General features: G+C 46.2%; 1 protein-coding gene across 1 annotated transcript in view; it reads left to right on the forward strand.

Annotated features, from left to right (window-relative positions):
* Window positions 1-20,733, forward strand: part of TMX1 (thioredoxin-related transmembrane protein 1) — a 69,696-nt gene extending 48,963 nt beyond the window's left edge. The window contains exons 2-8 of the mRNA XM_009893941.1: window positions 14,597-14,712; window positions 15,343-15,388; window positions 15,976-16,104; window positions 17,734-17,779; window positions 17,867-17,968; window positions 19,740-19,809; window positions 20,555-20,733. Coding sequence (XP_009892243.1) covers window positions 14,597-14,712; window positions 15,343-15,388; window positions 15,976-16,104; window positions 17,734-17,779; window positions 17,867-17,968; window positions 19,740-19,809; window positions 20,555-20,733 — 688 coding nt within the window. The remainder of the gene's footprint in view (window positions 1-14,596; window positions 14,713-15,342; window positions 15,389-15,975; window positions 16,105-17,733; window positions 17,780-17,866; window positions 17,969-19,739; window positions 19,810-20,554) is intronic.
* The last annotated feature ends 2,244 nt before the right edge of the window (window positions 20,734-22,977 follow it).

The raw sequence follows: 22,977 nt of genomic DNA on the forward strand, positions 1-22,977 counted from the left end.
GCTGTGACCCGGGCACGCTGCTCCAGCAGTGGCTTGGAGCCCAGATTTCTTCAAAGACTCCTCCTGCCATCGATGCGTTGCCTCTTGGCAGCTTGGATCCAGCCCCAGTTTCCGATCCCATCTGCCTCGTGGTGGGGATGGTACAGCTCTGCGGGTGAGCCTGTCTGCCTGTCCTCGCTGCAACGGCACGTGGGGGCTATGGTGTGGCTGTACCCTGTCGTGTCAGGGCACTTGGCATACACAGGCTCCTGCAGCCCCATTAATGAGGACACAGCCACTGGTCTCTGGGTTGCTCCTGCCCAGTGTTAAAAATGGGCTTGGCTAGAGCCAAAACCCATCTAAAACCCTAAAATCTCCCAGGCAGCACTTTTTGGGGGCTGGCCCTGGTTCCCTCTGGTGCTGCTTTCACAGGAGCGAGTCCTGGCTCTGCACCAGCTCTGCAGGGACACGGTCCTTCGCAGCACTGAGTTGGAGGTGAAATAAATTGTCTGTCTCCTCCGGCGCCACGGGGTTTGTGAAGCTCCTGCTGGCTGCCAGCTGGCCGTGTGCGAGGTTTCTGCTCTGCCCGCTGGCCTCCGGCCATGGGGACGCAAGGGGACTTCCCAGGCAGGCTGCGGAGAGGCGAGTGATCCCAGAGCTGGGATGGGAACCCGGCCGTGCCAGCACTGAGATCCCCGCTGCCTTCCTGGGAACAGGGATCGGCTCTGGGAGGGAAAGGGGCTCGGGCATAAGGGCTCTGCAAGGATGAGAGAGGAGCAGCTTAGCCTGGGGACATAAGGATGGCTGAAGGGCTCGGAGCAGAGACCAACCTCCCCTCGTGCCTTTTTTCCAACCGTGGCCAGCCGTCTGGGCTGCGGGCAAAGGATGTAAGCGCGAAGGCAGCTCCGATCAGATCCTTTCCTGGCTGTGCCCTAGCAGCAGGGACCTGTGGAGCTGGCAGCAGCTTGTGGACCGTTATGTTCAGTAGCCACCAAGGAGCCTGTCTTTCTAATCCCTTCTTGGCCTCATTGATGTGTTTGGCCTCATCCGCACCCCGCAGCCATTTAATGATGCTGCACGAGCGTCCGTGAGGTCCCTTTGCCAGTCTGGTTCAACGTGAGTCTGGAGGGGTTCAGGAGGACAGAGACAAGTGCTCCCACAGCGACAGTGCAACTGCATGAGCATCGCGCTACGTAAATACAGAATAAACGCCCGCCGAAGCAGAGCAATGCCTCTAAGTGTCTTTTAGCTGAACACATTGTTCCCATCAGCAAAAGGCAGCGCCCAGGGAGCAAAGCCCTGGTGTAGCTCCTGATCGGTGTCTCTCATCAGCTGCACCACTGATCGCAATCCTTTCTCACTAGAAAGAAATGAGGTATAAATGCAAACCAAGATTTCTCAGTTGTTTAAATCGATACTTTTCACTTGCTGATTTAAATGATGATCCAAATCACTAATTTAGATTCATTTTATTTCATCTGTCCCCAGTCCAACCAGGCATCTTGGTCTCAAATGGTGTTTTGTCTTCTGTTTCCCATTGTGTGTCTTTTCTTGGCCTAGCGGCACTGCAACGTGAGCCCTGGCTCCTGAGACCTGCTGAAAGGATTTCGGGCACAGCCAACCTGAAAAGTAACCTCAGAACTGCAGCTGTATTTTTCTTTTCACTCGGGCTTTTGTTTTTGTTCTGTGAGTTTTTTATAGCGCGACATTTTCCTATATGACTAAAAAACCTTAAAAAAAAAAGAGAGGAGATGGCACAGGCAGTGACTTGCTGTTGATCGAACCATGATGACAAAGCCCCGCTCAAGCCCCAGCTTGAATTGGGTGTTCCCAGAGCATCCTGAGATTGCCTTCACCTCTTTTCTCTTGATGGCACCACATCAGCCCATGTCTCCAAAGCCAGCAAGCCTCATGGAGACCTCAGAGAGGAGCTCGGGTCTGATCCCACCTCTGCTGCAGACACGCTTCTTTGGTACATACCCTTGCCCTGCTTCTTCGTTTCATCCCTGTAGACTGAAGACCTCTGCGTTCCTAATGCTGGTCACGGCCAGCCCTTCACCGAGCAGCTCTCCAGCCACAGACTGGGAAGTGCCTGTCGCTCAGCCTGGACAGGGAGGGCACGCTGTGCCCAGGAAGGCCACCACAGCTGAGACATGCAGCTGGAATGTCCTCTGGCCACTGCACAAATCACTTTACAGCCCCTCCCCTGCCCATTTTTTGGAGCATATCTGTGAGCATTTGGAGCCACGTGGCCACCTGGACCTCGCACACGCCGGCCCCTGCTCTCCTGCGCAGGGAAATGCCCTTGCTTGGCTGCCACCACAGAGATATGTAAATGGGTCCATCAGCCAGAGCTGCCGCTCACTGGCATTGTCTCCTTTTCAAAAGCACAAGGACAATCAGCATAATGACTTCGTTTACAGTGGAAATCCAATTACTGCAGGGAAGCATTTCATTAGGGTGGATTTCCTCTGCTGCTGCCACAGGTGGGGAGCTCGCCTGCCCAATAACCAGCTCGCTGACGCTGGTGCCAGCACAGGGGACCCGCTCCATGTGCCTGGGCACGCGTGGCGGTGACGATGTGTGCAAAGCAGGACCTTGCACCTCAGCCATGGCGCTGGGCTCTGCTCTTCTGTGACCTGTGCTGTTCCCACAGCCGGGTCCCAGCTGTCTCCTCTCCCCTTCTCATTCCCGTGGTCTCCAGCTGCAATCCAACAGGCAGTGCCCACCTCGAGCCCCCTCTGTCCGGGCTTGCTGGGGGATTTTGTTCCCATGCCAAGCCCTGCAATGGAGATAAGAGCAGGTCCCATGGGAAGCACAGCAGCTCTGCCCAGAAACCCTTTGAATCACGTCCCCACCACCCTGGGGATGCAGTTCACCCCTCCTCTGCAGCAACCCCGCTGGAGGGGAGGCTGACTTGCTGCCGACGGTGCCTGTCCTTTCTGTCCCAGCTCCCTTCCCAGCCCCTCTAAATCTGGGCACGCCTGGCCTGCCCTCCCCACAGCGAACTTGTGCTGGTTTGGTTCTCGAGTAAAACATCCTTAAACCCTTCCCCTTATTATGCACGTTATCTGCTGAGAGTTTGCTGCCAGCTCATACCTGTTTTGAACTGGGGGAAATTGGTCTTTTTTAAAGAGTTCAGTATGTACAATACTGATCTGCACCGTATTTCTGCTGAAAGACAACAAACGCTGTATGAATAAGACTTGGAAATGATCAAGCCTGACATTACCATAATGCAACCTGCAGACAAGCAAGGCGAGTAGGAGATGCTGCGGCGGAAGACGCGGTAGCAAGCGGCATGAGACACGTCTGTGCAGGAGGTGCCTCCCGGAGGCGGCGGATTCATGGGACTGCGGCTCAGGCACTGCGAGGGAAGGGAAGGCAGTTCTGATAAATTTTGCTAAAGAGCGGAGTTCACCTTCGTGGCAATGACGGATCACCTCCCTGCTATGGCTGCTGTTGCATTATGTTACCAAGAAAATTAAACAGTTTCTGCTGGGTAGTATTTTATTGTCTGTTTATTTGCTTGCCTGAAGATTCAGTTTTGATTCTAACAGCGTGCAGCAGACTGGGCGGTTGTCGATATGGGAGAAAAGCATAAATAAATGAAAATGAGAGGCAAGACTGGGCGATAGGGAAGGCTGCTCCTTTATGGACCCATTTTATCCAAATCCCTCTTGTCTCTTCAGCCTCCAATTTAGATGCTTTGATAGAAACTCCTGGGTCCCACTTTTCCCATGTTTGATGTTCGACCTTCAGACTGTCGCCCCATCACTCGCGTCTTTTGCTTTTGTGGGGTGGGGGTCACACTCTTGGCAGCAGAAGCATGCCGCTTTACTGTGTACAACGAAAATGTCCCCATGCTTTTCCTTGGATTGGCAAACAAGTACCCCGGCACTTTTCAAACGAATTTTGCAGCAGAGATGGGATTGTGCAGAAACCTTCTCAGCTCCTCTCAACCCCTCCTGCTGCACATCTCTGTTGGGGCTGCACAAGAAGGGAGCTTGTGTCTGTGGGCATCAGACACATGCACGTTGCTTCCTAGCCCATCCCGCACTAGGATAACCAAAAAATGACTCTGGTAGAGCTCTCCAGAAGTGCTCAAAAAAAAAAAAAAATGTTTAAGCGTGATAATCACCACCTCCCTGCCGGGTTTCTGATTCACCCTGTGACGTTTAGTTTTATTCAGCATATTCTGGCTGAAGAAAGAGTTTGTGATGATTGCAGTGGAAGCTTCTTCATGCCTACTTAGACATCGCTCTTCCCTGATTTAGTAGACTGAGCTCTGTCAGAGTAGCATGCTTTGCTGTAGGATATTTTTTTGCTCTAGGATTTTTTGGGGATTGTTGCTCTAGCATCTTTTTTTCTGGCTCAGCATTACCTTTGCTACCTGCAGGTGAGCGGGGGGTACACGCTGGAGTGGACTCCTAGGAGAGAAGCTTCTCTAATAAGCATGGTTTCTTGGTTGGTTTCTCAATGACATTTTAAGGCAGAGGCAGGCAGGGATCTGTGGGTGATGGAACATTTTGCATCAGCCTACACAGCAGTTACAGCACCCTCAGTAAGTAATGTGTGGGCAAGGCGCACAGGGCTCTTCACAACAGAAATGCAGATATGTGTGCCAGAGAGAACACCCTCTGAGGAACAGAGGGCAGAACTCTCATTACAGAATCATTGACTCAATTATTGCCTGAAAGCATATTAAAATGACTCTGTTATTTTTTTTTTATTTTTTTTTTTTGCAAAAGGATGAATAAATCCATATTCTGTTAGTGCAAATGGGTTTCCATTTGATTTTACAGAGGGCATGCAAGATCAGCGGGCTCTTGCTCTGCAGGTAGTCCAGTGCAACCCCTCAGGCAGCGGAGGACAGTACAATGTGACGAAGAAGAGGTTCTGCGAGTGACCCAGCATGCCCATCCTTATCACAGCCTGTCCGTCACAGCTCCCTGCGGCGGGGCTGTGTGTACCTGGTGATTGCTTTGGGAGTTCTGCATCTGGGATTGCAATTCCCACAGCGCAAATAAAAGTTACAAAAATAGTATGAGAGTTTTTTAGAAAACCTTACAAGATGTCTGTTAGGATGAGTGTGGCAAACGCACATCCACTGTATAAAGGCACTATCAACAAGCGAAAATATGATTATAACACATTTCCATGACCAATAGGGTAAGTGTACAACATGAATTACACCGCTACGACCACGTCCCTCACTGCCATTTACAACCACTCAGTAGCCCAACGCTGGATTTTCTTGGTGTCAGCAGAGGAGGGAGGGATTTGTTCTGCCATGGTCAGTCAGAAAGGACAAGTTGGACAGGGTCCTCGTTGACTGGGTTTGCAATAGAGACTGACTCTTTATGCTAAATCTGGGCTTTTTGTGGCCATAAAGAGGAAGTGTGAATAATAAAGTCCAGAGTAAGATCCAAACTCCTCCAATCTCAGGGAGTTTGGATCTCAAACTATTTTGGGCTCCACGCAAGTTCCTGCCAACTCCCAGTCCAGCACAATCCAATCCAACAGTGCCAGCCCAGGAGAGCAAATACCCACCAGCACCAGCCAGCAACAGGGTACTCACAGAAGGACTTTACAGGGAGAAGTGGAGGAGAGGTGGTGTTAAATGCAAACTCGTGATGTGCTCTTCAAACTCTTGTGGGCCTGGTTCAGAGCCCACCAGTGTCAATGAGAAGGTATTTGGCTAGATAAGGATCTGGAACTGGAAGAAAAGATTTTTGTTCTGCTGCCATACTACCAGTGGGCTTCTCCCTTTGCTGGAAAATAGAAAAGTCTTAAGGAGAAATGTTCCCCTGTGCTCAAAGAAGATGCCTTTGGAAGTAGTCTCCCTTGCTAGCCTCACCAGGGTCAGGAGTCTTGTTCTCTGCCTCGTTAGATGCTCTTGCTGCTATTTCTGTGCTGCTCTGCTTGATTCTTTGATGCTAAGCACTCCATTTGAGACGCCTTGTTTGAAGAAAAAATACCAACTTGATTTAAAACTCTTCTTCCAATTAACTAGCAGTGGGCTTTCTGCCAACAGCCAGCCAGCCCGTCTCCTCCTGAGGACAGAAATGCCTCCCGCTTTCAAGGTGCTACAACGCTATTTGTGGCACTGCCTGGGAGAGAGTGTGGCTTGATCTCAAGAGCAAGGACATGACTAGAAAGAGGTTGGTATCAATACCCTCGCAAGGCAGGCTGAAGTAAATGAAAAAGGGGTGTAAAGCAAATGAGGAGTGGTATGAGTCCCCCTGAAGAATACATGGATGCCTGGGGATATGCAGAAAATCAGACTGTCTCCCCCCTCTCCCCATGGCCCTTCTGACCTCAATATCCAGGAAGATAATCTAATCTAATCTGATCTAATAATCCAACATAATCTTCTAGAGTGTCATGAACTGCACCTCACCAGCATTATCTAATAGCAGTGAAGTGCTGGGCCTGTTACAGATTATGTTGTCTATCTGAAAGATTTATTTTTGGCTTCAAAAGCAACATCACTTCCTCACCGGCTATGCAGGAAAACTCTTCCAGCCTCAGAGACTGCAGTGAAAATGCAGGCTGGATCTTAACAGCCTGCGCAAGCCTGGGACTGGTCTGCTCTGCTACGCAGGCTGGTGAATGGGAATATGTTCACATGCAACGCTGGCCACGATAAACACCTTCTGGTTCTCATTGCTTTGTCCCCGCTTCTTACATTACACAGGATTCACTTCCCATGGCAATAAGGAAAAATGTATGCTATACTGACATCTTCCCTGCCCTGTGATTTTTTTACAGATAGAAACTGGACCTGAACTGGAATGTTTTCACTGAGTGTAGCGAGTTAAATATGGCCTGGTTTCCGTCTTGCCTGAACCAGCTCTGCGCACGTAGCATCTGCTGGAGCTCCAAAGACAGTACAAGAATATCTGCACAAACCTTCCTCTTGCCAAAGTGACATTTTACAAGAAAAGGGTTTTAATATCATTTTCCCCTGTATGTCTTTGGACGCCTTTGGGCAGACTGCTGTGCTGGCCTCAGGGCAACAGGTTTCTTGTCACTGCAATACAGCAAACGGGTTTCAATCAGCATAACGTTCACTGCATCCTGGAACCAAGAGTGACTCTCAGACTGGTGCAAAGTGATGTAAAACCAGCAGGTCAGTCGGGATTTACATCCATACCATTCTGGAGTAAATAAATACTTGGAAGGCAGGAGCTGGTCGTTTGGTCCCTGGCTTGAGTGTGCAAGACAGTACTTGGCCCAGCCGTCCCTTTACGCACACATGCTTTGCGCTATGCCCTGAGCCTTCGTTTGTGTCTCTTCTGCAACAAAATGCAGAGGAAGTAGCAACACTTAAATTTCTGGCTGCCCAACATTTCCCACTGCAAGCCCCTGCTTTCAGTCTCTTCTCATCTTCCCAAAGCTGAAATCTCGCCCGCTGATCTATTCCAGGCCACCTAGCTGCCTTGGAACAAACATTCTGGAAGGTTTCTGCTAAAATCAGTTCAGCAGACTGAAGCTAGGGAAAAGGGGAGGCTTGCCTCGCACAACACTAATTCTCACCCACGTTTCACTGAGGTTATCTCATTCTTCCTTCATTTTGATCGGAAATTTGGTAGGTCAGGCACCTTTGCGTGAGGAATATGCCTTTTGCTAGTCCTGTCAAAGCTTGCCAAACTGTGGCTGCATGATGCTCTTGTGAAAACAGGCATGCTGGTGGAAGACGCAGGCTCTACTCTAGGGCGGGAGGGACAGAGCAGCTGTTATGGCACAGTCCTGTGATCTGAACAGCAGTCTGAGAATGGACTGACTTCGATGCTGAATGCAATATTCCTCGCCTTACCTCCAGCAGGGGACGGAAATACTATTTGTTTGTGAAGAACTGAAACAAGTGTGATGGATCAGCCCCTGAGGAAATCAGTAATCCCGTATCCAGTGCAGGGGAAGGAGGTCAGCAGTACACAGGGGAGGGAGATGAGGAGCGGCTGGTTTTTAAATACATGAATATTGAATTCTCCTGGTAGGGGAATTCCTCCTGTACACAGAGTCAGGCAGAGGTCTGGAGGAAAATTAGGACATGCCTTGCTTACTTATTATCTCTTGGAGGCGTGCTCGCAACAAAACCCTGCTCTGAGGGGTGCTGTACTAATGCAGGACAAAACCTCCTCCTTAGTAGGAGGACGAAGGCAACGGTGGACAGAGAGAAAGGCAATGCTGTTATTATGGCGGCAGCTGAGTATAGTGATGGCCTCCTGATATCCTGGATGTGAAGGAGAAAGACCAGTGGAAACTGCTGGAGCGGGAAATGGGTGTCTGGCATAATGCTAATTCTTTTTTAAGATGTGACAGACTGTTTGCGCTGTGAGGGGAGAGCCAGAGGATGGTAAGACGCTGAGGAGAGAGCTGACAGCAGGGGAGGGAGAAATCAAGAGATGGGATGGGATCAGGTTGCTGGAGAAAGAGGGGGGTTTGGAAAGAGAGGAGAGCAGAGGGACAGCTACTAGCACTTGACCAGTTTATCAGCTGCTCTTCCCTAAAGTGTCAAACATGGAAGTAGGAGAAACGCAGGTTTGAGGAGTCCTGGGTGTTAGAAAAGACGGCAGAAGGGTTCACACAGGAGAAGCAGTAAGTGCACCTCAGCTCACCCACCAGCGCGCCCTGATGTGCCAGAGCTCTCTGGGCTCCACTGACAGGACAGGAGCTTTGACAATTCTCCCCACATGTGTGTCCCAATCCCAATCCCAAACCAAACCTCACTGGGAGCTCCCAGAGATATCTCCAGAGCAAAGAGGCAAAGCAGAAGAAGATGAAGCTAACCAGGGCTGCAAGGTGGCCTTGCAAGAGAAGAGTGTGGTGAATCCTCAAGGGAACAGAATCTGTTTGACACAGCATTTGATACCAAATAAGATATAAAACTATTTCAGATTAGTGCAAGAAAGAGTTAAAGCAAATGAATAAACATGTGAGACAATGTTAATTGTCTGAAACACAATCTGTTTGACTTTTGGTTTATAAAGATCTCTCCACTTTGGTTCCCATGGTAACTATTGCGCAAAACCACACTTTTCCTAATCATCTCCACAGAGTTTAAAGCAATTTTGTAATCCAATCAAATGTAAAGAACAGAATTTGTTTTTGCGTTGAGAAAACTGCTACCTAATGAGCAAACAGTGACTGGGAGAGGCCAGATTTACAATTATGACCCTAGAGAGACTCTTAATTACTGAATAATTAGCAGTTACTGGAGTTTCTTAGCAGATAGAGGAAAGGCTGATGGAGAATGGCTGTGAGAAGGGCTGTTGTAATTCTGAGGTCTTCCAAGTAGTTTTCCAAAGCGAGAAGCAGCAAACCTTGCTGCGCATAGCATTTTCACCAGCTGACGCAAACTGCAGTCAGGCACGGATTGCATAACAGCAGAAGCCGAGACAGCAAAACTCTTTGCTCACACCGAAGCTAAAGCTCTCAAGAACCCAAACCCCCAACGCAGGGTCTTCTGGACCCCGTGCTGGGGCAGCTCAGGTAGTGGGGAGCAGAAGGACTGGGCTGTCGGATGGGAATGTGCTTTCCAACAGGGCTTCTCTGAGCACAGTCCCCTGTGGAGGGGGGGTTCTGCTAATCCTCCTCAACTGTGCACTGCGAGAAAGCCATGCTCACAAGCACCAAGCCCAATGTGGCTTCTGGGAAGTCAGTGGCACCTTCTGTGGGCTTCAATTTAGGCAGGTAGGGTTGAATTATTTCTCCTAATATAGAAGATCTTTCTGTAGGAGGAAGCACTGACGCATGGGTTGCCTTCCTGGAATGAAATCCAGAGCTCCAGAAAAGTAATTAGCTCTTGACTTTAATTCTTCAAACGCTGAAGCCCAGAAAACTGTTCTGAGTGGAATTGTGAATGCCAACTTTCCCAAAAGGCCGAAGCCAGAAAACAGCCAAATAAATTAGCCAGGATCAGTTTTTCTTCCTACAGCAGTACCAAATGCAGCCCTGGGCCTGCCTGAGACTTTCAGTGTCACTCTGATTTCACCTTGGGCTGTAGGACAATGACTTCATGTCTCCTGCCCCATACGATTACACACAGGGAAGCTCTCTGCATAATCTCTTGGCATTTCACAAATGCAGACTCTGTAAATGAGGTCAGGGCTCTTGATGCTGTACCTCGTCCAGGGACTGCAGAGCTTGGTCCGTGTTTGGAAATAATTACCTGGCCAGCACTCGGCTGTCTCAGAGTGGTCCTTCATAAGATCAGCCCCGGACACGCAGCCTCTGTGCTCCTACTGCTCATTCGTCTGGTTTAGCGTTCAGTTCATCATCAGGACATGTAAGGGTACTCTAAAAAAGAAAATGAAAAAAAAAAAAGAGAGAAAATACGTGAAAATACAGCTGGTTCAATTTGTTCGCATTTCAAATATAGATGAATTAACATTCTAAAAAAAAAAAAAAGAGTGGGTGAATTTGTGTGATTTTTTTTTTTAATGTTTTTGACCACTTACAGAACTGGTTGAATTTGGAAAATTTGTTCATCTCTGTGGTTTTAACTTAGGGGAAAATGTTGAGACATTCAAGCCTTTTAGTCTCTTTTTTCATTTTCAGCTCAAAAGAAAACAAAAACCAAAGGAAGCAGAGTCTTTCTCCTCCCACTCCTAGCTGTGGGATCTGATTTTCTGAGGCACAGATGTCATCAAGAAAAGGATGATTTCTTGATTACACAGGCATTTTTCGCTTTATCATCTTTCATCCTGTATCAAAACAGCTCGGTGGGCAGGAGAATGTACCAGCCTTGTTTCCTGGGCTCAGCGCCTCATGACTGAACGTCCCCTTGTCTGACAAGCGTTCTTGCTGACTGAAGCTTTCCCTGCAGTTAAGATTAATAATTCCTTTTCCCTCTGGCAAACAATAATCTGGGCTTGTGCTTCATCCTCTTTCTGTGCGTCGGTAGTACTCCTCTAACTGGACAACTCTATTCATGAAACTTACAGAGACTTGATATTTTTGTAACCCCAACCTTGGCCAAAATGATGACCAGTATTGTGGTTGTGTGTTGAGCAGAAGGACTGTAGACTGACCACAAAATCCCCTTAACCTCAGCTCCTTAGAAAAACAACCTAAAAACACGAGTAAGAGTATTATTGAACAACAAAAAAGCCCTCCATGTTCACACCTTGAAAGACGACAGGGTGTCCCTAGCAGGAGAACCAGATAATTTCTAACTGAAGAGGATTTTCTTCTGAACTCTTCACCGTTTACAAGCAGCCTCAACTCTGCCCCTGTGTGGCAGCGCTAAAAAAAAGAACATGAAAAAAAATCACTAATAGCTGAAAAAAATCACTTGGCGGTGCAGAACTCACCCCACTGGGTGTGAAAACCCCCGCTCCGCACTGTGGGGTCGATTTTACAAACTAGCATTTGCACCCTCTGACCTCCACCACCATAACTTGGTGTCCCTGCCCATGGCAGGGGGTGTGTGGAACTAGATGGTCTTTAAGGTCCCTTCCAACCTAAACCATTCTATGACTCTGAACTTTGTCCCACCAGAGGAACCAGTGTTTTGCAGAACCACTTGCGGTTTTCTTGGAGGATGTCGACAGTTACCGGGATTTGCCGAAAGGAAGGCTGTGGGCAGTCTGACAGTGGTCCCTGGGGGTCAGGGAAGTTTTCACCAGTGTTCCTACTTTCCCCTTCGAGTGGTGGTGCAATTGGAACCCAGCGTTGCTTGTAAAAGCAGGATACACTGCTCTCAGCACAGGTCTCAGCAGACAAATCTCTTCCTGCAAACACCGTCACCAAATTTTAACACTTGCGCAGCACCTCTGGCAGGCAGGACGGTGCATTTTTCTCACGTCTGTGTGTGAGGAGGTGTGGACAAACTCTCTCATAAGAGAGAACATTAAGGGTCTGTAGCAAAACTTATGTAACGTGTGTTGGCCCATAATTTAATTATTGCCACCTGTGCAGGGAAAGACCCATGCCTACGAGCCCGAGGATCCCTCTTGAGGAGTAAGCAGAGAGGGGCAGCGGCCAGGGTGGTCTTGGAGACACCTCAAGTTGGTCAAGATCAGAGTGACAGGGCTCTGCAGCCTCGCGAACATAAAAGTATCTGGCATTGCTCCCGTGGAGGAGTATCAAACCTCTAAAGAAGCATGAGGGTAAGAAGGGGATTTGGGCTGTGGTGACTAATGTGCTAAACCAATGCTGTTCTTCCACCCTCTGCACGTTTCTGAAAGTAAGCCATAAAGTACCATTTTTTTGCAAGTCTCATGTCACAATAACAGAGCAGGCACAGACGAAGGGAAAAGGGGTAGGATTACGAGATGTGTTCATTTCTTAAGGCCACTCAGAGCCATCTGATGTTTTGTTATTAAATCTCTTTATTCTACAGTGAACCTTGAAAGACAAGGCAGACATTTCTCCATACAGCTTGGGAGGGCTGAGGTGAATAGGCTGGAGGAAGAATGCATAAAGGATACAGTCAAGGCTTTCTTGTTCTCAAACGCCTCAAAACTTTACAAAGAAACAAGACAATGTCAGTGTAATAATAATGGAGATAAAAAGTAATTCACAGCACTTATTACCCTTAAAATAATTACTGGAACCAAACAAAGGAGGAACAAAGTCATACTTTTCAGGGACTTTCAAGCTGTTTCCATAGGGAGCTTCGTATGCCTTTGAAGCTACTCTTTATTTACAGTGAATGCCTACGAGCTCCTTTCTCCTTAAGCCTCAGAGCATTAAATGGCAAAATTGTTTTTCCCGCCTCACAGTTCCGCATGTGCTCTTCCAGGTGGGACTTGGTCCCAAAAGAGCTCTCCTGTGGTTTCATTTAAAGGCTGTGTGGCAATTGCTTCTGTTGTTGCCTCTACACCGTCATGCTTTTTCTCTTTTGTTGACCTGCGCATGGATTAAATCAAATTCATCCTCCATGCAGTCATCGGTTTGGATGCACTGAAGAAAGGAACATTCAATTATCCTCTTACTCAGCATGAATAAAAGGTGGGATCATGCTTCTCACCACTTTCCCCAGGATGTGGATCAAAGCAAGCAGTCACCCAGCCTCCGCTCCACATGGTAACACAACACATTTGTTTATGCCCTTATTCTTCAACGCATCTTAAATTATCAGGATGTGTACTGCTACCCTGAAGAACCGAAGACAGCTCTTCACGTCTTGTCTCATTACTGATGCAGAACAAAGGTATTCTTGGATTATCAATAACAAATTTCAAAAATTAAATTATGACTAAAATGGAATGGCGATGAGCAGGGAGAGTGCTGCAAGCAGTGATTTATTACTGAACCCTGAATCAATGAATAACAAGCTTCATCAAGTCCTTATTAATGCCTTAATATTCTTCTACAGAAAGGAACATACACATTGTACTATAGAAAAGTTGCCAAAATTGAAAAAAAAAACAAAACCCAAATGCTGATTTATTTTTTCCTGCACTGCTCTAATGGCTGCTGCAGACCAGCTCTCTCCACTTGCCAAGGCTCTGAATTGGGGGATACGAAATTGTGGCAAAGGCCCCCTTGAAAGGTGCTGGGAAAGAAGCAATCCAGGCAGAAAAGGAAAGGTAATGTTATCACAGTCACTCCTGAGCAAGAGCTGGAAAAAACTTCGTGGTAGAGAAAGGATGTGCATATGGGGGGAAAAAAAAAGGTTCCTTGCCTTAAAAAGCTTAAGGTGCTGACAGACTGCAGTGAAATGATGCAGGAATTGTCTGCTCGTTACCAGTGATCTTTTTCTTGACTTTTGCTTGAGAACGAAGTTACTCTTAGGGGTAACAGCTTTAAACTGAAAGAGGGGAGATTTAGACGAGATATGAGGAAGAAATTCTTTCCTGTGAGGGTGGTGAGCCCCTGGGGAAGGTTGTCCAGAGAAGCTGTGGCTGCCCCATCCCTGGAGGTGTTCAAGGCCAGGTTGGACGGGGCTCTGAGCTACCTGGGTTGGAACTAGATGATCCCTTCCAGCCCAAACCATTCTATGATTCTCAGACGCAAGTAACTAAAGATGCAAGAGAAGGATGCAGGGGTTGAAGTGAGGGAAATCCATTCTCCTTGTGACCTTGTACGGGAGTTTCGTCACCTCACTATGAGCCACAACCTGCCCCGAGTGCCCAGAGTGCTCTGAAGGAAGGAAATGAGGCATAGGAGATTAACGTAGCTGCAGTATTTGCTGTGGCTGGTTTTGTTCCTGTTCACCTGTTTGATGTCAGGGTGTGACAGGAGGCGAGGGAAGAAGTGTGCACTGTGCACGGAGGGCAAGCAGCCCGCACAGGCCCCCTCGCTGTCCAGCTGAAGAGATGGACTCCCTGGGGAGCTGCCACCCCCTGCACAGCAGCAGGGGAAAGCAGCAGCTCTCCTCCATGTCCCCAGGGTGATGCTGCGAGCAGGGCTTGCCACAGAAGGAGGTCAGCGAAGCTGCCATTGCCGCCCCACACCGCCTGTGAGGAACATGGCGGTGGGGGTGGCGCTGTGTGAGGCAACGGCGGATAAACCGGCGCCCCCCATTGGCCGAGCGCCGTGTCCACGAGCCCCACAACTCGACGCTCCGGGGGTGGGGGGGGTGTCTGTCTCTCAGCGGCCCTCTGTGAGGCCGCGGGGGAGCGAGCGGTGCCTGTTGGTGACAGAGTTGTGCTGCCCACAGCTATGCCCCGTGGTGCCCCGCCTGCCAGAACCTGCAGCCCGAGTGGGAGAAGTTTGCCGAGTGGGGCGAGGACCTGGAAGTGAACATTGCCAAAGTGGATGTCACGGAGCAGCCGGGTGAGAGCCCGGCGGGGCCGGCTGTGGGCCGGGGAACAAGGGGGTTTCTCTGGGGTGATGTGGAGGTGTTCAAGGAGTTTTTTCGCCGTGCTTTTTAAGTGTAATACAAAGGAAAAAAAAAACCAAACGTGATTCCAGCCTTCCCTGTAGTAGTACTTACCTTTGTTGGTGAAAAGGAGTGCAAGCAGTCTGGTATCCCTCAGCTGAAGCTCATTTCTCTTTATTGGCCACACGTCCTTGTGGGGTTTGTAAAAATGACCACCTCCATGCTGATACTTTCCTCCAAAGTCACAGAAGAACTTCTGAAACTTGCCCCACTTGGGTTATTTTCTGCCAGGACTAGAGGTTGCAGATCATGTGGGAAAAGGAGAGCATCTCCCTCTGAAAAGCTACAGCTGAAATAGTTGAGTACAATGGTTATCCCCAGACGTACCTTTTTCCCCATGTAGAAACTTTCCCACTCTTTGTCCAGGGACCTTTCTTTTAGACTGTATCTTTTGATACGCACAAGTTTGTGTTCGGTTGCAATTAAAGATTGATACCTGAGAGCTGCTGTTTTTATTTTGGTGTATAATAACAATTCTTGCATTTTCTAACGTATGAATGCTCTACTATTCTGTTTTCTTACAGGATTAAGTGGTCGATTTATCATAACAGCTCTTCCTACCATCTATCAGTAAGTATGCAATGCAGCAGGATTTTTTGGAGGCGAGAGGACTTTTTTTTTTTTTCCCTTTATTTGGGGCAAATGAATGAGATCTACTATGCTGGAGGAGAGAGGACTTTTTTCTCCTTTACTTGGGGCAAATGAATGAGATCTACTATGCTTTTTAAGGACGTTAGTTAAGTTACTTTACAAAGAGACAACCACTGTCTTACCTGCTGTGACCTTGTAGTACTGCCAATTGATTTTTTTTCTTTTCCCTTCAGGCCTTATTTATTCTGTCGCTTCATGGGTGTTTCTGTTTTGCAATCTTTTCTCTGTAGGTTGAGCTTAATGCCATTGTGTGGCAAGCGCATTAGGAAGATCATGATCTTTTTATGGAATGGCAATCTGAAAGTAGCCAAGATACGCGTGGAGTCAAGATTCTATAAATACTTGTAGTCAAGATTCTTGGGAAACATTTTAGAGCCGATATCATGAAATGTAAAGTAAAACTACAAAAAATAGGCAAGGTGATGGGAGAGAAGATGTTGAGTGGAAGCGAATGCTGCATACTTGGACTGTCTAAAATGAGGGACTTCTTTTTGTTTGTTTTGCAGCTGCAAAGATGGAGAGTTCAGGAGGTACCAGGGTGCAAGAACTAAAACTGATTTCATAAATTTTATCAGTGACCAGGAATGGAAATCTATTGAACCAGTTTCATCGTGGTTTGGTCCTTCCTCTTTCCTGTAAGTTTTGATATGATTTTTATAATAATTTGTTGTCAAACATGCACCTGCTGTGACAGGTCCTTAGGTGTGCTGCGCCTGGTGCTGCCTTCTTGTTAACAGCTTATGCAGCAGCTCTGTGCTGGTAAGAAGTACGTGAACGTGAGGGGAGGGTGGTCGTGCCTCCTTCATCGGCTGTGGGAGGATTGTGTGTACAAGCATAGCAAAGATGTCCTGAGCAAGGTTTACTTTAACGCTTCAAATAATCGTAGATGGGTGTATTGCTTTACTAAACTCTTGTAGGTAACTTACACTTGACGTTCTTCTTTTGCTTGTACAGCAGAAAGATGTTTTGCCCAGCTAAATTCTAGGTAATTAGTAATAAAAACTGGAAAATAATGAGCAACACAGTTGTAAGATATGGTCTGGCTGTTTAAAATGACACATATGGAGCAAAGTTAAAAGCAGTGTGGAAGGGTGAAGGTTCCTTTGATGAAGTAAAAGTGAAGTGGGGAGACTGTAGTCTGAGAAGAAACATGCTCTTTGGAATACTTTCTAGTTTTGTTGCTTTGAAGTGCTTTTAATTGTTGCTGCATGTGCTATGTGGTGATTTCAGAGTAGTGAGTGATAAAGCGTGTTGAGGACACCACTGATTGAGGCAAATGAGGCCAATTGTTCATGGTTTTTCTTCTGTTAGAGCAATGACAGCTGAAACACCTTTGTGCCAACTGTACTGTGCTGTAGCAGTGTTCAGTTTATGAAACGTTATGCTAGACTGAAATGTTACATTTTTTGTGGCTCTTCTAGGAGGCTCAGCATCGTTACTTTCTCTTCTTGCAATGCTATTTGGATCCTCAAACTGTGTGGTTGATCTCCTACAAAGTATTAGCCCACACCAAATGAAATGGGGTATTAATGGGGTATTAATTTTAGGATTAATAAGTTTTCTGTTAGAAGCGTGTAGTATCGGCTTCATTTTTTGTGCTTACTTGAAACTGTATGCAGGCTTCTTCTACGGCTCACTCGTTAGCAACTTACGTTCACTTAATGTTTAAGTTCTCCTTTCCTTTACAACAAGTGAATACTTAAAGCTGAAGTTTCGCAATAACAGTGAAATATCGGAATCAGCAGGATATACATGGCAGATAGCCTGGTCTTTCTCACTTTTATTGCATTACAGCTAAACTTAAATGTCTGAATGTCTCTCGTTTCTTATATAACCTGATTTTTTTAATAGGTTAATTCTTTGTTTTAATAAAATGTCCAGATGCTTAATTCCTAATATCTTAAATAGACTTCCAGCTGGCTTCTCATAAACTGTTGGTCCAAATATAACTTAGAACATAAACAAAACTAAAATTTATATGTCAGCAGATCCAACTCAAGGTAGTTTGTGAATTTGTAGTTGTCCATATGTGGAACATTTTCAAGCTGATGTTGGTACCAAAGGTAGCTTCATGGAAAACGAGTGTTTGTTGAAGTAAAAGACAAAATAGAAGATAAAAATCAAAGTAGCCAGAAGGGAAACTAGACATGAGCAGGAAGTTGTTCAACATGGTACTAGATAATGACCAGTCAGGCAAATCAGAAGTTACAGGTATGTGACTAGCCTAACGATGTTTTCAGTTACTTTTTTCTGCTTTGTTTCAGGATGAGCAGTATGTCAGCTTTGTTTCAGTTGTCAATGTGGATCAGGGTATGTGCTTAGGTCACTACTTTATTTTATCTTAACAGACACGCTATTCAGCTATTCTTGAAATGATTCTCTTGTCTTCTATTCCAGCACTGCCATGGTTATTTAACAGAGAACGTCGGAATACCAGTCTGGGGCTCATATGCTGTTTTTGCATTGGCAACTCTATTCTCGGGTCTGATACTGGGACTTGTAAGTGAAGCACTTAAAACAGATTGGCTTGTGACACTGTATTACACTGATGCTTTCTTTGCCTCAGTCTTTAATAGTAAGACCAATTGTTCTTGGGGTACCCAGCCCACTGAGCTGGAAGACAGACACAGGGAGCAGAACGAAGCCCCCATATTCCAAGGGGAAATGGTTAGTGACCTGCTGCAGCACTTAGACACACACAAGTCTATGGGGCCAGATGGGATCCACCCCAGGGTACTGAGGGAGCTCGTGGAAGTGCTCATCAAGCCACTTGCCATCATTTATCAGCAGCTCTGGCTAACCAGAGAGGTCCCAGCTGACTGGAGGTTAGCAAATATGACACCCATCTACAAGAAGGGCCAGAAGGAGGATCTGGGGAGCTACAGGCCTGTCAGTCTGACCTCAGTGCTGGGGAGGGATATGGAGCAGATCATCTTGAGTGCTGTCACGTGGCATGTACAGGACAAGTAGGTGATCAGGCCCAGTTGGCACAGATTTATGAAAGGCAGGTCCTGCTTGACTAACCTGATCTCCTTCTATGACAAGGTAACCTGCTTAGTGGATGAGGGAAAGGCTGTGGATGTTGTCTACCTGGACTTTAATAAAGCTTTCGACACCGTTTCCCACAGCATTCTCCTGGAGAAACTGGCTCCTCCTGGATTGGATGGGTGTACTCTTTGCTGGGTGAAAAAAAAATGGCTGGTTGGCCAGGCCCAAAGAGTGGTGGTGAACAGAGTTAAACCCAGTTGGTGGCCAGTCACAGGTGGCGTTCCCCAGGGCTTGGTATTGGGGCTGGAAGAAAACGATGTCTTGATCAATGATCTGGATGAGGGGATCGAGTCCACCATCAATAAGTTTGCAGATGACACCAAGTTGGGTGGGAGTGTTGATCTGCTTGAAGGTAGGAAGGTTCTACAGAGGGATCTGGCCAGGCTGGATTGATGGGCTGAGGCCAACGGCACGAGGTTCAACAAGGCCGAGTGCTGGGTCCTGCACTTGGGTCTCAACAACCCCATGCAACGCTACAGGGTGGAGGAAGAGTGGCTGGAAAGCTGCTGGTCAGAAAATGACCTGGGGGTGTTGGTGGACAGCCAGCTGAATGGGAGCCAGCTGTGTGCCCAGGTGGCCAAGAAGGCCAACAGCATCCTGGCCTGTGTCAGGAATAGCATGGCCAGCAGGACTGGGGCAGTGATTGTTCCCCCGTACTTGGCACTGGTGAAGCCCCACCTCAAGTACTGTGTTCAGTTTTGGGCCCCTCACTACAAGAAAGACATTGAGATTCTGGAGCGTGTCCAGAGAAGGGCAACGAAACTGGTGAGGGGTCTGGAGAACAAGTTTTATGAGGGGCTGCTGACGGAACTGGGGTTGTTTAGTCTGAAGAAAAGGAGGCTGAGGGGAGACCTTATCGCTCTCTTCAACCACATGAAAAGAGGTTGTAGCAAGGTGGGGGTTGGTCTCTTCTTCCAAGTAACAAGCGGTAGGATGGGAGGAAAATGCCTCAAGTTGTGCAAGGGGAGGTTCAGATTGGATATTAGGAAAAATTTCTTCACTGAAAGGGTTATTGAGCACTGAATCAGGCTGCCCAGGGAAGTAGTTGACTCACCATGCCTGGAAGTATTAAAAGATGAGGCGCTTGGGGATATGGTTTAGTGTTGGGGTTGGTAGTGTTGCGTTTACAGTTGGACTTGATCTTAAGCGTCTTTTCTAACCTAAATGATTCTATAATGTGCAGGATGTTTGGAGGCGTAAACTTGTCTTTCTTTGGTTTCAGATAATGGTGTTCTTAGCAGACTGTGTCTGTCCATCCAAAAGGCACAGACCACCACAGTACCCGTATTCAAGTAAGCCCACTGTGTACTTCTAATTCAGTGAAGCTGTTTGGTATATCTTGTTTAATAAATATTGGTATGTAACTTGTGCCTGCAGGACATGAGATTGATTGTAGGAGTTTACACTTGTGATTGATGCTATGCTTTACCTGCAGCTGTTTGCCCTTGGGGTTTATAGTGGGTTTGTATTTTGTATTAAGCTAAAGCTGAACTATTTTAAAAAAAATTTTTTTAGGAGATAGAAAAATGTTTTTGCAGCGCTTTGATACCAGCAAGATATGATACTCCATATGTGCAGAGAGAGAGAAGTATTCAGTGAACCTCTCAGTGTTGCCAAGTTGGGGGTTTGTGTAAGTTTTAGGGGCAAAGTGAGGATTAAAAGGGAATTTACATTTCTGTGGATAGTAAGAGACTTAGTTTGGGCTTAGTGTCTGAAATTTTTCAAGGTAATCTTAAAAAGTCATGGAAGAATATTTGAATGCTGGTTTATGGTTTGGGGGAACCGGACCCGTATTTTCAAAGCTGGAGGAAGTTTTATATTAACTTGTCTAGGTAGTCTGCAATCTGTTAAAACTTGACCTGTGGGTCAGTTCATGGTAGCAACAATTCTCCTTAAGATCGCAGCTTAAGTGACTGACACTGGGAAGTGCTGCCTGGATTAAGTTCGTTAAAATTCTGTGCTAGCCCATGATGTTAAAGTGTATTTCACATGGTCATGGTATTTATTTGTGTATGCATGTTTTCCTTTCTCCTTAAGGGAAGCTAGCTCCAGAGTCAGCTCAGTTGCTAAAAAAGCTGGATGAAGAGCAAGAAGCTGATGAGGAAGATAACTCAGATGATGAAACGGAGGGTAAAGAGGGGACCAACAGAAACTCGTCACCGAATGCTGTAAGGCAGCGTCCAGTGAACCCTGCTGCTACAACGGATAAATCTTAGCTTTATTTGCGTGCAGGATTAGTGTTTAAGTCACCAACTCAAAAGGAGAGAAATGTCAAATCCTTCAGCTTCAAGAGAAGAATGACTCCTGTCGTGGTAATATTGATGCATTTCACGAATTCAGAAATAAAAAAAAACAGCATCTTTGACATCAGGTATTCAAACTACAACATGCTGTTGCAAATGGCAAACTTCTCCTGTCTGTGTGTGGAGAAGTGCCAAGAAATAATTTATGTGGCTTCTTGAATGACTTGTTCTATAGGGATTTTTTTTTAACAGAACGTAAACCGGTGTACTTGTTGCGGTAGGGAACATTAGCAAGGAAAATGCACTAACCTGTTTGCTGTTAAAGCATTCGAAAAGGTTTCTCAGTATAAACCTATCTAGTTGTGCTCTGAAGAAATGCTGAGGGGAAAAGTCCTTCAGTTACGGGACGTGTTCCAGGCTTTTTATGTGACAAAATCTGCTTTCTGCTATGACAATGAGTGCTACAAACACACCACCCCCCCACACCCCCCCCAGTTTTTCTTTTTCCGAAGAGATGACAGTTGCTGTCTTCATTTAGAGGAGCAGAAGTTGCCCTCTGAACAAAAGCTGGAGAGCTTGTCTTTGCCATCCTCCCAGATGGAAGTTACCGCAAGCGCTCTGTGTAGTGTGGATTCTCCGGCTGACCAGAAACCTGCTATTTGCATCAATTTCTTTTAGAAAAGGCTGTAGAAAACTATATGAGCTTCTTGGTGAAGTAATTCTCTAGAAAAAATTACAAGTAGCACCATGAAGCCTTGTTAGTCTCGATGACTCCGATTCAGGTGGGAATAGTTTACATGCAGGGTTCTCTGCTGAGCGCAAATCCTATCCATTCATCCTGCTGGATGGCAGTAGAACTCTGCTTATTTTTAACACATCATTAATAATTTCTACTTAGTCAAATTTTACTGCAAATCCAGCCAGGCTGTACCTGGTCTGAAGTTGAAATACCTGCTTCTTAATTTCTTTTACAGAAAGTCATCTTTTCTGTTTTCGCAAAACCATCTTGAAACAATTTACTCTACTTCTTTCTTTTAAAAGAACTGTAGTCTACTTTTTTTCTGTACGGTATTTGTTTTCACTCTGTATAGAAATAAAAAGAATGCACATGCACATTGGGCCAGTGTTATCTTGCATCGCTTGTAAAGAATTTTCCATATTCTTTCAGTTAATTTCCAAAGTATTTGCAAGGGAAGGGTTAGCCTAATGCTGAGCACACTTAGGTTTTTGGACAAGCCTGTTCTTGCTGTGTTTTTTTTGTTTTGCTTTATTTTTTGGTTTTAGGGTTGTTTTGTTTTGGTTTTTTTTAAATTTTTCATCTGAGTGGGTTTGCAGGACTGGGAGTTGATAAATCTGTGTCAATAGTAAACTTGGTCGTGAGTAATTAAGACTGCACACATAGAAATGCTCTTGCTATTTCCACTGCTGCCTGGCGCTCTGAAGTCAGGCTTTCCTTAGTGATTATTAAGAAGACAGAGCATCAGACAAGGAGCTCGTAATGAACTCTGTGGGATATGAAAGAAATACTGCAAGAAAACAAAATTCAGAGCTCTTGCAGGTGAATCAGCTTGTAAAGCTGTTAAGAATACTCCATATTTTTTGTCAGTCTTGAGCGCTTCTTTGTAAGTTGCATGTTAAGTAGATCATAATTCATCCTCCGTGTTATGAATGGAAAAAGTGTGATTCAGCTCTCCAAATATCTGAGTTCTTAGATGAGTAAGAATTAGTTGTTATGTAAGATGCCCTGGAACTTTCTACTTTGACTTTTTCTTTCTTTTTTCTTTTTCTGAACACTGGTGCTCTGAAATGACTTACAACTTCAGTGCTGGGTTACGTGTTAGGAGGATAATAACTAATGTTTGAAAGGGTTCTTTTGATTGAAATCTGAGTGTTCCTGTCCCTTTTTAATATCGAACGTTTCCTGGTGTTTGAATGAAGACCACTGTGCCGTAAATGCCCTTAAGGTGTTGGTCTTGTGGGTTTGCCTTAAAATTCTCTGAAAGTTTAGATCTTAGCCTTTGTCACTAGTAAAATAAAGCAATAAATCCGTGATGTACTAAGGAGAACTAGTAGCGCCAGTCTTTGGTAAATGGTGTATTTTGTTAGTTTGGAGAGGGCTTGAGAACACAGGGGACACAAAAATGCTGTATGCTGTTAGGGAAAAGTGTTGAATTGTTTTAAAAGCTGAACTATATGGGCTAACTCCACTTGGACTAT

The sequence above is a fragment of the Charadrius vociferus genome, unplaced genomic scaffold (genome assembly GCF_000708025.1).
Source record: "Charadrius vociferus isolate BGI_N301 unplaced genomic scaffold, ASM70802v2 scaffold49, whole genome shotgun sequence".
NCBI classification, from domain to species: domain Eukaryota; kingdom Metazoa; phylum Chordata; class Aves; order Charadriiformes; family Charadriidae; genus Charadrius; species Charadrius vociferus.